Source organism: Lathyrus oleraceus, chromosome 3 (assembly GCF_024323335.1).
Source record: "Lathyrus oleraceus cultivar Zhongwan6 chromosome 3, CAAS_Psat_ZW6_1.0, whole genome shotgun sequence".
NCBI classification, from domain to species: Eukaryota; Viridiplantae; Streptophyta; class Magnoliopsida; order Fabales; family Fabaceae; genus Lathyrus; species Lathyrus oleraceus.
This window is the reverse complement of record NC_066581.1, coordinates 42,104,675-42,120,459: the sequence shown is the minus strand read 5'-3', so window position 1 is coordinate 42,120,459 and position 15,785 is coordinate 42,104,675. Positions and strand designations below refer to the sequence as shown.

Genomic DNA, 15,785 nt, shown 5'->3' with positions numbered 1-15,785 from the left:
CCGTACCTCACAATCAAATCGCCACTCTCATTTCCGTACCTCACAACCAAATCGCCACTCACATTCCGTTTTTTTGTTAATGAAATAATTACCAACCATTTTTTTTATCAATTAGCATTATCTGACTTAAATTGATTTTTTTTATTTTAAATAATAGAAATAAATGGTTGGTAATTATTTCATTAACAAAAAAACGGAATGTGAGTGGCGATTTGGTTGTGAGGTACGGAAATGTGAGTGGCAATTTGGTTGTGAGGTACGAAAATGAGAGTGGCGTTAGTGTCCATGAAAAACACCAGCTTTGTAACTTTTATATATAAGTCTACACAGAGAAATATCATGGGTAAAGGCATATTACCCAAGGCTAATTGATGACTACATATCCCTCAGGGAACCCACCTCTAAGTACACGTAAGGGACTCGCCTCCGAGTATACTTGAGAAACTCGCCTCCAAGTACGTCTAAGGGACTCGTCCCAAGAACACCTAAGGGACTCGTCCCAAGTATGCCAGAGGGACTCCTCTCCAAATGCACTTGAGGACTCATCCAAATTAAAGGAGACGATTGAACTAAATCACAACTCCATTTACAAGTCTTTTTGCTTGAGGGACTGGGTATTGGTATATTTGCAAAGGACCTAAAGAAGGCGGTGCAAGAGCTTCCTAAAGGCAAACGGCACAACATGCTGCCCCTCAAACTTTCCAACCGTCTATTTACGGAAGAGTGCATCCTTTCCTCGGTGATACCAGTCGTTTCCTAGATTACTTGCCCGTATGTGAAAATCTTAAAACTGACGTGTTTCTATCCATAATAATACGTGTTTCTATCCATAATAGTACGGAAGAGGAAGAGAGTCAAAATGGAGAAGCCACATTCTCCTAAAAAATAGAGGAAGTAGACTACCCATTTCCTATTCCTATAGAGAGAAAGAGATTGCTAATAAATCCTCAAGTTTTTAAAATGAACTTTAGATGCAAGAGTCAAGTATGATAAACATGACAATGTCACATATGAGGAAGAGAGTCAAAATGGAGAAGCCACATTCTCCTAAAAAATAGAGGAAGTAGACTACCCACTTCCTATTCCTATAGAGAGAAAGAGATTGCTAATAAATTCTCAAGTTTTTAAAATGAACTTTAGATGCAAGAGTCAAGTATGATAAACATGACAATGTCACATATGAGTTCACTAGGATTGTTGATTAAGACTATGCTAGTTGTTTAGACATGTATGAGTTCACTAGGATTGTTGATTAAGACTATGCTAATTGTTTAGACATGAAAAGGTCTATGACTGATTAGGTGTTCAAGTTTTGCGATAATACATATAATCTTCAACATGATGTATCCTAGGTTGAATTTATTGTTGAGAGAAGCAATTACAAAAGCAACCTCCATGAGAAAAATGACAGAAGTTGAAGGTCAGGCAAAATGTAACCAAGTTGTTTTGTGATAGTTAAAGTTGATTACATTGAATTTGTACAAAAACAAATTGTAACAAAATGTTACAATTGATCTCTTTAACTACCAGCTGTGAGATTATTGTTTTCAAAACTAGCAAGCAAATGGAAGGCTTTTATTTTGACGAGATCAATTTAAGGAACTGATATTGAATTTTGAACATTCATGAATGCCTTGAAACAACCATGAATGCCAAAAGGATGCCGTGAGAGAACAAAAGGAATAGGGGTCGTTGAAGAACATTGCAACTGATCCTGAGCCACACATCTATGGGTTGCTTTGTGACTCATTGTGGATCTGAATCATTGAGCCACCCTATTAAGACATTAATGCAAGAATAATGAGCAGAGAATTGAGAAAAAAGTGAAGAAGATGAACAATTTATTTAAACAAGTTTAACTTAAAATATATCTATTGTTCAACTAGATATGGCAACTAAACAAAAACTACTTCAGACCATGACCATTTTCCTTGGTATTTTTCCAACATGAAATTCAAAACCAAATCTCCCCGTAAAAAAAGTCATTTCTTTTCGGCAGCCTCAGGATTCTCCAAGCCAAAACGACGTCTGAACTTGGCAATTTGTCCCAAACTTTCCGCCATTTGCCGCTTAGCACGAAAATGATAGACTTTCCCAACAGGATGTATCTTTGTCATCATGACATGCATCAACCTACCAGATTGAGTAACATACGATATCCATTGCTTCTGTGGATGCACTCCTTTCTTCATTTCCTACCAATTTCAAACCACATAACCAAAACACGCATTTTATCAAACACTTTGCAGGCTATCCAACACTCACAAATAAATTGAGAAGAACAATATGTAGCAAGATCGCGAGATTTCACGGGTTGGATGGGGATTTTGACTAACATAAATAAAATCATACAAAACTGGTAGATCCAAATATGAAGTATAATAATAAATTGGTTTAAAAAATCATAAAGAACAAAGCAGAATCGTTTCTATAGTTCAAGAAATAAGGTAACTGTAAACAACATAGAGAAGGGAATGAGGGTTACCGTTCGATGGATTCTAAGAAAACCGGCGGCGAGTGCTGCGAACGGAGAAGAAGCAGCTTAGATGGATACTTACGGTGGCTTTGAGATTGGGTAATATATTGGGCTCACCTAGTAGTTTTATATTGTTGATTCTGATTTTACCTTTTGCACACTCTGGTTGTTTCTTTATACACCCTTTTGTAAAATTGTTTATAAAATTCAATCGAACCAATCTAGTATAGGAGAGAAAGCATCACATGAAGCATATAAACAAGAGTACTCATGTCCAATAAGTGTTATTGTCTAATAGATACTCGCATTATACTAGTCGAAAAAATCAGATAAATATTTAAAAAGTCAGACTAGTGTCTTCATAAAAATGATTTTTTGTTTTGTTTTGATTTGAAATTATTTAAATTGATGTCTGATGTCTATATGACACTCTTATAATATATGTCGGACAATTCAGAAAATTACTATTTTCTTAAATGTTTTTTTTTTATTCCAACAATCTTATACATTTTTTTAACATACCACTTGCATATCTAAAATAGTTAAATATACATTAAAACAATGAAAATCGATGAAGAATTAAATATATTATTTTTTATTATAATATTTTTTAATCTTTTTAAAAATAGATGGATAAATAATTCTTAAATATTATCATATATGTAACGAGGTATGTATCTTATGTTTTTTATATTATATGTGTTTGAGTATCTCTCATGTCTCGATGTTCGTGTGAGTCTTTGTTTTGAACTTCTCTCAGATTCAATAATTTCAAAATTGTTACAGGAGATTATAATATGAATTAAAAGAATCTAGTTTTTGAAGCTTTTAAAATGAACCATGTTTTCTACTTAAACGATTCACCATCTTTGTGACACTTAATATAAAAATTACACAATTCTAATGTTTTTCTAAATCTCTTTTATAACTCCAAAAAGATGAAAAACTTCAAGAATGTAATCATAGAATTTTCTGCATTAGGTTCTCATTAGGATTAATACTTAACAAGTTCAAGATATAACTTATTAACAAACAGATATGCGAGCAATCCGAAAATTCTGACACCCACATTCCTCGCCGCCACATGCCTTTCGACCAACCACCACTAGGTCACATCACCGTCTTCAGACTTTCGACTCCACAAATTCGCCGACATATGGTCGCCGCTTCTGAGAAGTTTGAATTATCTATAGAATAAATTGCATTGGAAATCCTCAAAATTTAAATTATTAAATAAATTATAAAATATAATAAAATGATATAGTATTACTTTTTTTTGTTTGAAGGCACACTTACCCAATTTTTTGTGATAGATAAAGAAGTTGTCTCCTAAAAAAAAATAGTTTATAAGTTTTAATTTTTCAGTCCATGTTAATACAATTTAGCTTTTAGCTTATAACTTTTCTTATTAGTTTGTAGTTTTTAAACTATTTAAAGTAATTTTTGAGTTTGTAGTTTTTAACTTGTCATTTTTTCTTCCATTTATATCTTATTGTTTTAACAAAAATATATTTTTACCATTTAATGTATTATTTTATTTAAAATTTATAACCATAATATTGGTGAATAATGGAGAAAATTGAATGTGGATAAGAAGAGAGAGAATTGTAATTAAAGAGAGTAATTGAGGGTGAGAAATTGCATCAACATTGATAAGAATACCTTTAAGATATTTAAACTATTACAAGTGGATTGGAATACAAGTAATAAGTAAGAAATAACATAAAACATAAAATCTAGTACCTTTAACCGGATACACAAAACCTATAACCGATTACAGCTGTTATAACTCTGAAAAATGCTAACAGTGGTAATTGATTGCTACAAATGCATAACCGGTTACACCCTAGTGAATTTCCCCTTTTTAGCTTTTATGTTACTTTTTCACACAATTGTAACCAATTACACGCCCGTGGTAACTAGTTACAACACTTGAATTAGGATTTCTCATAACACACCACTTTAACTTAAGTGCTCTAAGTCTTCCATGCCCATGTTCATCTTCAACCTCTTGAACACTCCAATTGTGACTCAATTGGTCAGCAAACCGATCACTTAGTCTTCACTTCTACAATATCTCAATCTAAACTTTCCTTCACTAACAAGTTCCCTCAAGAAGTAAAGCATCAACTCAATGTGCTTGCTCATCCCATGTGTAATCGGGTTCTTAACAAGATTTATTGTGGAAACATTATCAACCAGAGGCATTATAGCATTACATCGACACTCTCATCGCTTCCCAACTTCATCAATCGATTCATTAGCCACACGGCTTGACACGCACACAACGAAGCTACAATGTACTCGATCTTACAAGAAGAGAGTGCTACTACTAGTTCCTTATTTGAACACCATGAGATTGGTATTCTTCCGAACATAAAGATGTATCAAGTTGTAGACTTTCGATCATCTTTATCTATGCACGAATTAGAATCGATAAAGAGAATTATGCAACCAATTGATCCTTTAACGTATCTTAGAATCCTCTTGTCTGCTGCCAAGTGAGACACCTTCGGTGTCTCCATGAATCTACTCACAGTACTGACACTAAACTCCAAGTCTGGTTTCATATTGCACAAGTAACGCAAGAATCCAATCAACCTTCTATACTGATTTGGACCAACATATTTCTCATCATTATTCTTCGACAACGGTAGCCTCGTTTCAACCGGAGTAATGGCAGCATTACAATGCTACATTTTAAACTTCTTCAATATCTCAAACGCATACCTTATTTGGTGCATGAGCAATCCCTTTTGAACTTGTAGAACTCAATACATAGGAAGTATGTCATGAGGCCAAGGTCGGTCATCTCAAACTCTTTCATAAGTTCAATCTTGAACTTAGAAATGCATTTTCGTCGTTGCCCATAATCAGCAAGTCGTCTAGGTATATACAAAGGATAACCACCCATTCATATGTATTCGTCTTCACATATACACCATATTCAGATACACACTTCTTGAAGCCAATCCCCTTTAGGAAACCATATATCCTTTTTTTCCAAGATCTTGGAGTTTATTTAAAATCGTACGCTTTCTTTAACTTGTATAACTTTAACAACAAAATTAGGAGGTTGTTCTACATAGTCCACTTCTTCAAGCGGTCCTTTCAAAAATGCAGATTTGACGTCCATTTGATAGATGGATCAATTGTTGTTATTCACAATACTAACAACTAGTCTAATGGATTCAATCCTAGTCATCAGTACAAATACCTCTTCAAATTTTATGTCGTCTCTTTGCAAGAAACCCTTTGCAAGTAATCGAACCTTATGCTTGATTGTTTCACCCATGGATTCGCCTTCACTTTGAACACCCATCTTACACCAATTGGATTATTCCCGTCCAATAGACCAACTAATTCCCAAGTCTTATTCTTCTCAATGGATTCTAGCTCCTCCTTCATAGAATAAATCCACTTTGGATCACTCAAGGCCTCTTTCATTTTAAGGGGTTCAGATTTGGCCATAAGTGCAAAATGGACGAAATCACCATCATCATCAACTTCGTTGTCTCAAAACAACTCACAATATTGGAGTCTTTGAGGGAAAACTATTTTCCTTGTTGATCTTCTCACATCCTCTTCAATCTGGGCTTCGACGACAGGTGTTTCTGCACTCTCTAATTCTGTAGAAACTAAATTTTCAATGTTGTAACTGGTTACAACTTTCTGGGAACCGGTTACAGGCTACTGTAATTGCTTGATCTCGTAAAAATGGTGTCTCGGATGATCACAATCCTTCTAATCGCTGCATCAATCAACTTGTAACCACTGGTAGAGTGATTCCCTACAAGTATCATCAACTCTCCTTATCATCCAGCTTCTTTCTAATATGCCTCAAATCATGTCGATAAGCTACGAATGGAAAACTCTCAAGTGATTCAGATTTGGTTTAAATCTCGACCATGATTTCTCCAGTGTTACATTCTCAAGCTTTTTTATTGGACACATACTCAACAAATGGACAGTTGTGGATATCACTTCTCCCCATATAACTTTCAAAATTTTCTTCCCCTTTAACATATTTCTCACCACATTCATGATTGATCGATTCTTCCTTTTGACAACACCGTTTTTGCGGTGTATAAGGTGGTATAATCTCATGTATTATCCCTTCTTGATCATAAAACTTCCTAAAGCCATTTGAGACGTATACACATCCACCATTCGTTTTAAGCACTTTGAGCATGTGACCTTTTTGCCTCTCAACCATGGACTTGAACTTCTTAAACACTTCAAATACCTCATCCTTTCTCTTGGTTAGGTATGTTCATAGCTTTCTATTATGATCATCGATGAATGTGACAAAATATTTATTACCATCGATCGAGTCAACTTGCATCGGTCCACACACATCTGAATAGGCCACCTCAAGGTGATTCTTAGTTATACAATTGGAATCCTTGCTTAATTTACCCTTATATTGCTTTTCTTGCACGCATTCTTCACAAATTTTAGTCGGTATGTTGATCAATGGCAGTCCCGTTACCATTTTATTCTTTTGTAAGCCATTGAGATCTCTAACATTGAGATACCTAAGCCTATAGTACTATATTCACTCTTCTTGACCATTGTTGTATCAAGACACATATGCTCCATAACCTTCAACTCAAACTTGAAAGTTCTATTGGCAGTCACAAGAGCTTTTAGGACCAAAACCTTATTTGCATCCATAACGTGTAATGTCTTATTCTCCATGTGCATCTTGTAACCCTTCTCAAGAAATTGACAAATACTTAGAAGGTTACACTTGATTCCTCGAATGTAAAATACATCTTTGATCAAGGAATGTCCACCATCGCTTCTCATGATCAAAACATCATTGATCCCATCGGCCGCTAAAGTGGTGTCATCCGCGAACTTCACTTTGTTCTTCATGGCACGATTGATTTTAACAAACCAATCCTTCCTCCCCACCATATGAGTAGAACATCCAAAGTCCAAGTACCATTGATTGTTCTTTTGAACTAATTCTTCCATAGTCACCATTACGTTTTCTTCTGCCTGTAACCTGTTATAGCTTTTACATAACCGGTTACAACATGATTCTATCATGTTCCCAAAATTGTTGTTGTTTTTGCATTCCCCATTTGTGATCATGATCAAGAGTGTGTTCTCCTCATCAAACTCTTGTCTTTCAACCTTGGCTTCATCCAATTCAGACTCTTTCTTGTTCGCACTGCTCTCTCTTGCAAAATGATCAAACCTTTGACAAATAAAGCACTGAATCTTGCTCTTGTCAATCATTAACCTATCACCTTTGAAGTTGCCTTAGTCAATATTTTTGTTGCAGCTTCTCTCACCCTTTTGACAAGTCGAAATCTTGGAATATTGGAACTCTCTTCCATAAAAATTCTAAAAAACCCCTTTACTATTAATGGGCCATTTTCCTTTTGACTTCTTCTTTTTCTCATCGAAATGAGCTTGCAAAGCGGTCTGCGTATTTGCCTTGTCACAATTCCTCTCTTCCTTCCTTTGTTCATGAGCCTCAAGAGAGTTTTGCAACTCCTATTTCCTCAATCGCTACGACCACGTTGTCAAATCATGGCATTAAATAGCACAAAAGTTTTGCGACAACATACTAATCAATGACTGTTTCTCCACATGCCTTCACTTGATTCACTAATCGAGTGATTCTCGTTATGAAATCATTGATCATCTCATTTTCCTCCATTTAAATCAATTTGAGTTAACGTTTGTGAGTTTGTAACCTCACCACTTTCACCTTATCAGTCCATGTGTGTGCCTTCTCTAAGATTTCTCACGCTTGATTTGATGATTCGCAATCACAAATTTTCTCAAAGTTGTTACTATCCACACATTGATGGATATAAAAAACGTCTTGAAATCTTTCTTCTTCTCTTTCTTATGCGTTGCTCAATGTTTATTCGTTGCACCTTCGACAAGAGGATTCACATTGTTCTTTATCACTTCAAGAACATCTTAGTAATCAAATAACACCTTCATTTGTTTGCACTATTTGTCGTGGTTCTTCGCATAAAGGATGAGAAGGTTTGCAGGGATTCTTTCATTGGAGATAGACCTCAGTTTGCACACTAGGAGTTTGTGGATCGGAACCAGACTCCAGATGCCAAATGTTAAACCTTAAACCACAAGATTTGTGAATAATGGAGAAATTGAATGTGGAGAATGAGAGAGAGCGAGAGATAGAATTGTAATTTTAGAGAGTAATTGAGGGTGAAAAATTGCATTAACATTGATAACAATACATCTAAGGTATTTAAACTATTACAAGTGAATTGAGATACAAGCAACAAGCTAGAAATAACAGAAAACAGATATCTCGTACCTGTAATCGAGTACATAAAACCTGTAAACGATTACTGCTACTACAACTCTAAAAAATAATAACAGTGGTAACCAGTTATTATGAATGCGTAACCGGTTACACCCTCGAGAATTTCTCTTATTTGGCTTTTCTATTACGTGTAACGATTACACGGTTGTGTTAACCGGTTACTTAATTTCTCATAACACATTTTATATATATTGAATAATTATATTTACGTTAACTCACAAAATGAATAATGATGTATTGTTTAATGTTTTTGAACAACATCTAAATTATCAAATGAATTTCGAAATCAACGAAAGAAATCAAATGTTTAGTATTGATAATTCTCAAGTTATTGAAATGTTAAAGAAAAATCAACAAAATCAACCAAGACAAAAATTATTCATAATGTCGTTGCAGTTTTATTATATAATATTAGACAATAAACTTATTTTTATTATTATTATTATGAATTAATATAATTGAATTCAAAATTACAATGTTATTATTTATGTATCTCGTTAAATTTATATATAAATTTAATATATTTTGATGATTTCTTCAATTTTTCATATATACTAAAAATCTTTTGTCTATTTTTATTAATACATTTATTTTTATCAAATAAAAATATTTTAATAACATAATATAATAAAATAATAGAACAATCAATTTCTAAATTAAAAGTGTCCTTTATATTATTTTTATTTTTTAATTTGTGTAATAACTAATTTATCAAACACTCGACATCTTTCAATTACCGAATATCAGCTACTTTCAGAAGAAAAAAACTATATAGGTTGCAAGTTTCAAATAATAAATTACTTGATAAAATCATCCATGAACTTAAACAATGATCCAATCAAATCAAATCTGACTATTTCTTGTAAATAATTTATCTTCTACTATTGTTCTTGTTTGTGGATGGTCATTTTGTCTAGAGGCAATGATCCAATTGAGGTTAACCAGATTAATTCTTTTAAGATTATGCCTTCAATATTAAGGACTTAGAAAATGTAAGGTTGCATGGCTCTTATTCCTTTTTCAAGATATTTGCATTCCTCATCCACATTCGGTGTTTTTCTTCCATGATAACAAATATTCAGTTCAAATTGCTTTGAACTCGATCTTTCATTAAAAAAGAAATTACATAAAAATGAATTGTCATGTGGTCAGGACAAGGCAAGCTAATCTCTTTCTCTAGCTTTATTTCCAGACTTCAATGGTTGGATATCCATTTCTTCAACTTCTACCCCAAAAAAATATAAATTGTTGGCACTATACTCCCTCCCGTCTCAAATATAAGCAAACACCACAAAAAGTTGTTTTTATATGAGACCATAGTTTAATAATTAAGGTATCAAATTTTTAACAGATTAATAAAAAATGGAAAAAAATGATTGAAAAAAATCTATTTAAGCACGTCTAAATTCAATTTAGACTTATCAGCCAATCATTCAATACAATGTCAATTTGTTATACTTATTCATATTAAGTTATATTATAATTATGATTTTGAATAGATTCAATCATAAACACAACGCAATTTTGAAATATAAATTAATATGAAAATTTGACATACCTATTTTACTTAACAAGTGTGAAAAAAAATTCTTGATGATTAAGAACTATCATATTCAACAAGTCATTAGAAAATTAAAATTGCTCAATATTCAAGTTAATTCAATTTCATTCTGGGTCTTGTTTTCCTATTAGGTAGATGGAGACATAAATTGCAAGCAAATCACTTAAAATTACCAGAAATTATTTTCCAATTGTTAAAAAAGGATCCAAAAAATTATATCAAGTTGGTAAATTTGTAAGTTAGAATAATTGTTATTGTATGTAATCCGAAACAAAAGCAATTAAGAAACACTGCAGCTATTTAAAAGCAGAAAACAACACAAAATAATAAAATGAAAACTGTATTCTGAATTTCATTAATGGCAACACAAAATCAAAACTGTTAAATTGAAACAAAGTCTAAACATTGGATCATATCTCAAGCAATACTTATACATGCCAAAAGGAACACTAACTCTAGGAAATAAGCTGATCATTCGATTAATCTTCTTCCTCTCCCTCGTTCTCAGCAATGTTGAAGTACCTCAGCTCATAGATATTTCTATCTTTGTTTGAAGCAATCACTCTGAGCCAGTCTCTTACATTGTGTTTCTTCAAGTACTTCTTTGTCAAATACTTCAAATACCTGCAACAGTTATGGAAATCAAAATGAGTAACCATCAACAACATCATAACCTTCAATGAATCTGTTTTGCTGATACTAAACATAATATGGATTCAGAACAAAAACAACAACCGACTAAAGCAATTTCATGTAGGGAACCAGTGGTGAGAAAAAAGAGAAAACGGAATAAAGCATACACTATAACATGCTATACACTAAACAATCTTAAAAAAAAGCATTCAAAAAATAATAGTATCTAACATGGTGATAAACCGATGAACTTCAATATTCTCCAATTCACTTGATTATCTTAATGAGTCACAAGAATGGTAACTTGTTAAAACAAAGTAAAGTTACGCGGCCCTCACCCCTAAGGTGCGCTCAAATCTCACCCATGTCCCCTTAATTGCACTAAACTCACCCAATATTCCAAGTCACAGAGTCATCTTAACTAGCCACATAACAATGGTAAATGATTAAATCAAAGTTAAATTACACAGCCCTCAACCCTAAGGTGTGTTCAAATCTCATCCCAACAACATCCTCTTAATTGCATTAAAAGCACTCACCCCCTTGCTATCTAAGGTCGTCTAGCTACCATTAGAAAAACAACAGTACTCTTTCTTCTATAATCTGTCCATAATAAAAGATGCCGCCTTGCATATTTGAAATCAAGATCAAAAACCTAAATCAATCCATGAGACACTACACACCCATAGTCGTAAGTGAGAATGCGCATATGGATAGAAAATGACAATCATTGAACAGAAAATCTTAGAGGGGGCCAAAAGATTTCCATCTTGTAATCTCTCAATTCTTGTTTTCATCAGTTATTATTAACCCTTAAAAAACACAGCTGTAATTTACTCTTGAATCAAATCAGATATAGTTCAACAATGATTCAAACAACAGATTAACACAACAGCTATAGTGTATTAACACAACATAGAGATAAATTCACAGTTGTATACAATCATTTTATAAGTTTATAATAGAATTACCTCTTGGAGAAGTTGCTGTCTGAGGTAACAGTGATTTTGGATTTCTCCCTGGTAACAGTAACAGAATCACCAAGAGCACCAGCTTTGCCACCGACCTTGATCCTCTCTTGAAGAAACTTCTCAAGGGAAGCAATGTCCATGATCTTGTCTTCAACTGGCTTAGCACAGTCAATGGTGAAGGTTGCACCCTTCTTCTTTCCCTTGGCACCAGCTGCACTAGCTCGACTCATTTTTTCTTCTCTGGTAAATCTCTGAATCATCACATCCAAAACAAAAGATAAACATTCTTACTCTTCTCATACCATGAAAACATTAACACAATGTAGGGTTCATATAAACTTAACTAAAATCAATTGAAATTCAACTAGGGATTCAAATTTCAATCAATAAATCTAATCTTACAAAGCTGGTAGATTCAAATTTCGGTCGATAAACCTAATCTTGTAAAACTAGCATAATCAAATATGAATACAACAAAAACTCCGCAATTTTTTTTATAAAACTGAGCAAAATCACTTCTCACGTGGAAGAAGTAGATGCAACTGTAAACAGAGAAGAGGAAGAGAAAGAGCGTTACCGTTCGAAAGGACCGGCGGCGAAGAGTGCGAACGGAGATGAGAGAAGCTTAGATAGATATTTAGGGTTTGTATTTGTTATCTATATGGTGGGTTTGAGATTGGATCATATATTGGGCTCACCTAATATTTTTATATACTTTAATTCTGATTTTACTCTTTGCATTTCACTTTTTTTTAAACACACCCTTTTGTAAAATAAAACATGTTTCAAAATGTTATAATTGTGATCCTTTAGCCAAAGGCCTGCCTTTTAAGGCGTGTGACAACCCCTTAAAACTCACTTTTAATGGTGGAACAACTATAACCAAAAATACCACAACATAAATTTAATTTCAAGTACTTTGTCGAATTCTTTTCCGTAGATTTTCAAATTGACCTGTTATATGATAATTTGTCAACATTTTTGTTTTTCATTTCAAAAAAATTATTTCAAACATAATTTAACCAGAATTATTCTCTTATATCAATGTCATTGATGTACTTGACCAAATTCTCAAGACTTAAGTGACAGGGAATGGACGAAAGGTATGCGTCAGTATTATTTTATCAGATGAATGGTATATATCAAATTATTTGTTTATTCTTGTAAGTATTCAATACCACTATATTATATGACATTTAAATAATATAACTACCTATTTTAGGAACTCGTTATTGGTTTTATCTTCATTCCTTTAAATATTAAAATCGATTTTAACATTTCTTATCATCTTTCTTTAACATCAAACATTTTGCAATATAATTGGAGCAACTAAGAGATTTAAGAAAAATAGATTTGATTGGTACCATGAACATTATCCAAACTCTAACAATACTAATAAGTTTTAGGATGTCTTTCATATGCAAGTACTATGATAGTAATGTTGTGCCAATCACCAAGTAAGAACCTCTTTCTTACTTACCAATATGTTGATTTACATTGATTACATTTCATTTTATCTTAATTTTATTTCATACGTATTAAATTAGGTATAAGTTTAAAATAGAGGTTGAGTATGAAAACTAAATTGGTAGTTTCATCTCTTGGGAGATTGAATGTCTTCCATATACTGGGATGTCTGCACATGATATAAGAGAAGTTATGAAAAGGTATGTATATTTCTTCATTATTTTTACATTTAGTTATCATCTATGACAAAATCACATAGTTACAAGTTTAATGCATATATATATATATATATATATATATATATATATATATATATATATATATATATATATATATATATATATATATATTTTGATAATCATTGTCACAATGTTGCGACTACATAACAATATAAATGGCATAACACTATTAAGTTGTCTATGTATAACTAATTGCCTACAATAATTTGTTAGAATTGTGTTAGAATGGTCCTCATATCATACCATCGGAAACACACATACACTCATACTTTCTAATGCAATATATATTTTTCCAATATAATATGTACCTTCCTTAATACTAATGTCCATTAGTGACAGGTTAAAAAGCAAAACACCATAAAACTGAATTTTATATCATATTTACTATAGATTGCAATTTGTGTCCCTGATTTAAATAATAATTGCAATTTTGTCATACTATTTTTGCCCCCATACATTCACTATTGCTCTTTAATTAAAATTATTTTCCATTTCTTAAATGGTATACGATCCATGTAATCTTTATACACCATTATATACATTATGTTAATATTTATACTTCTCTACATTTAACTTATTGTATTGCGTGATTGCCTACACTTTGTCTTGGCTTGCGAAGATTATCCTAAAATCTACATGACACGCCTAAATAATCTCTTAGAAAAATATTTTGCTTTTTGTGCAAAGTACTAACCACGTTTTAACCAGACATATGTCATCAAGCTTGCTCAGAATTAATAAGTAATCAGAATGATAAAATACATTGTCGTTCGTAATGAGGTATGTATTTTCACTTACTCAATACTTCCATTTTTTATACTATTTACGTCAAACTTCAATGACTATCATAGTGACCCTACCATATGTCTTGATGTAGAAAACTTCAAACATTGTCAACAACGTTCCAACTGTTAAACGAAAATAAAATATTTCTAACATACACTTGTACGATGATGAAACACTTACTCTAACTTGGGTTATAATTGTAAGTCAGTTTTCATTACTTTACTAAATTTTGGTTTAATCGACCAAGGAAATTTATACCAACTACATTTCCAATTTCAGCCAAGTGGGTTTGCTTCCCAAAACTATATCCTCAAGGCAAAGTCAAGCAATATTCCGTCTAAGAGGTTGTCACAAGAAAATTCTTTAAAGGCGCTAGCAATTTCTAATATCTTGTCACCTAAGCAATCTACAACCAGAAGTGTGAAACATGCCAAGATTGAATGATCTCAGACTTTGAACTTAAATCAACAAATTCATTACATTAATGTTTCATTTTGGTACTATAACTTATTTTGTATAAGGATTTTAATCCACACTACTACTTCTCTTTCCAAAGTCTTAATCTCCAACCTTTACAAGCTAACTACTACCACAATGTTTATGGGTCATGTTTTTTTTTTGTAATTTTGTGTAAAAGGTTGTGATATGATGTTTTCTCTAGAACATCATTATTCAGTATGAAATGCCATTATATGTTGATTTAAGAATCCATTATGAAGTTTAAGTCATCTTCCCTCTAAATAGTTACTTCTTCATTCCAATTTATAACATTACATGCTAATTTTTATTTTGTTATATATGAATCGTACAATATATAAGATTTGTTGTTTTATAGATTTGCATATTCATGTACAGGGCCGGATATGGGCCTGTGCAACCTGGCCCGTTGCACGGGGCCTCCGAAAAATCGGGACCTCAAATTTTATGTGATGGACCTTATAAAATATAAACCTAAAAAGCATACTATTATTGTTTATTTGTAAAAGAATTATTGTATAACAAGTTAGCCTAATGGTTAATATGTGGCCTTTTATGAAATGTGATGTGAGTTTGATTACTTATAATGTCATTTTGAACAATTTTTTGTTATTTCATTAATAAGGTGTCTTGCCGAATTTTACATTATTAAAACGTATTATGTCGTGTTGATGAATTTTATTAGATATTATATGATGTGTTTTATTAAATTTGAGTGTTACAAATAAATATGATTGTATTAAGTTGTGTTACATTTTTTTAAAACCGACAAAAAGAATCATAAAAAATATATTTTTTATTTGAAACACAACTCGTGAATCCAACTCAATTCAATCCATGAAATAACGGATCG

At 32.4% G+C, this 15,785-nt stretch overlaps 1 protein-coding gene and 1 long non-coding RNA gene across 2 annotated transcripts; both read right to left on the bottom strand.

Moving 5' to 3' along the window:
- Positions 1–1,824: 1,824 nt before the first annotated feature.
- LOC127132392 (uncharacterized) lies at positions 1,825–2,778 on the bottom strand. The gene is made up of 2 exons (XR_007806699.1): positions 2,486–2,778; positions 1,825–2,195 (listed from the first exon to the last, which is right to left on the bottom strand). It is a non-coding gene; the product is annotated as an uncharacterized LOC127132392 (long non-coding RNA).
- A 7,908-nt stretch (positions 2,779–10,686) lies between these two features.
- On the bottom strand, positions 10,687–12,706 carry LOC127132391 (60S ribosomal protein L22-2). Its single transcript, XM_051061341.1, has 3 exons — positions 12,541–12,706; positions 11,964–12,214; positions 10,687–10,983 (listed from the first exon to the last, which is right to left on the bottom strand). Exons 2-3 carry the CDS (start codon positions 12,191–12,193, stop codon positions 10,839–10,841), a joined length of 375 nt encoding a protein of 124 aa, XP_050917298.1. The 5' UTR covers positions 12,194–12,214; positions 12,541–12,706; the 3' UTR covers positions 10,687–10,838.
- Between the last annotated feature and the right edge of the window lie 3,079 nt (positions 12,707–15,785).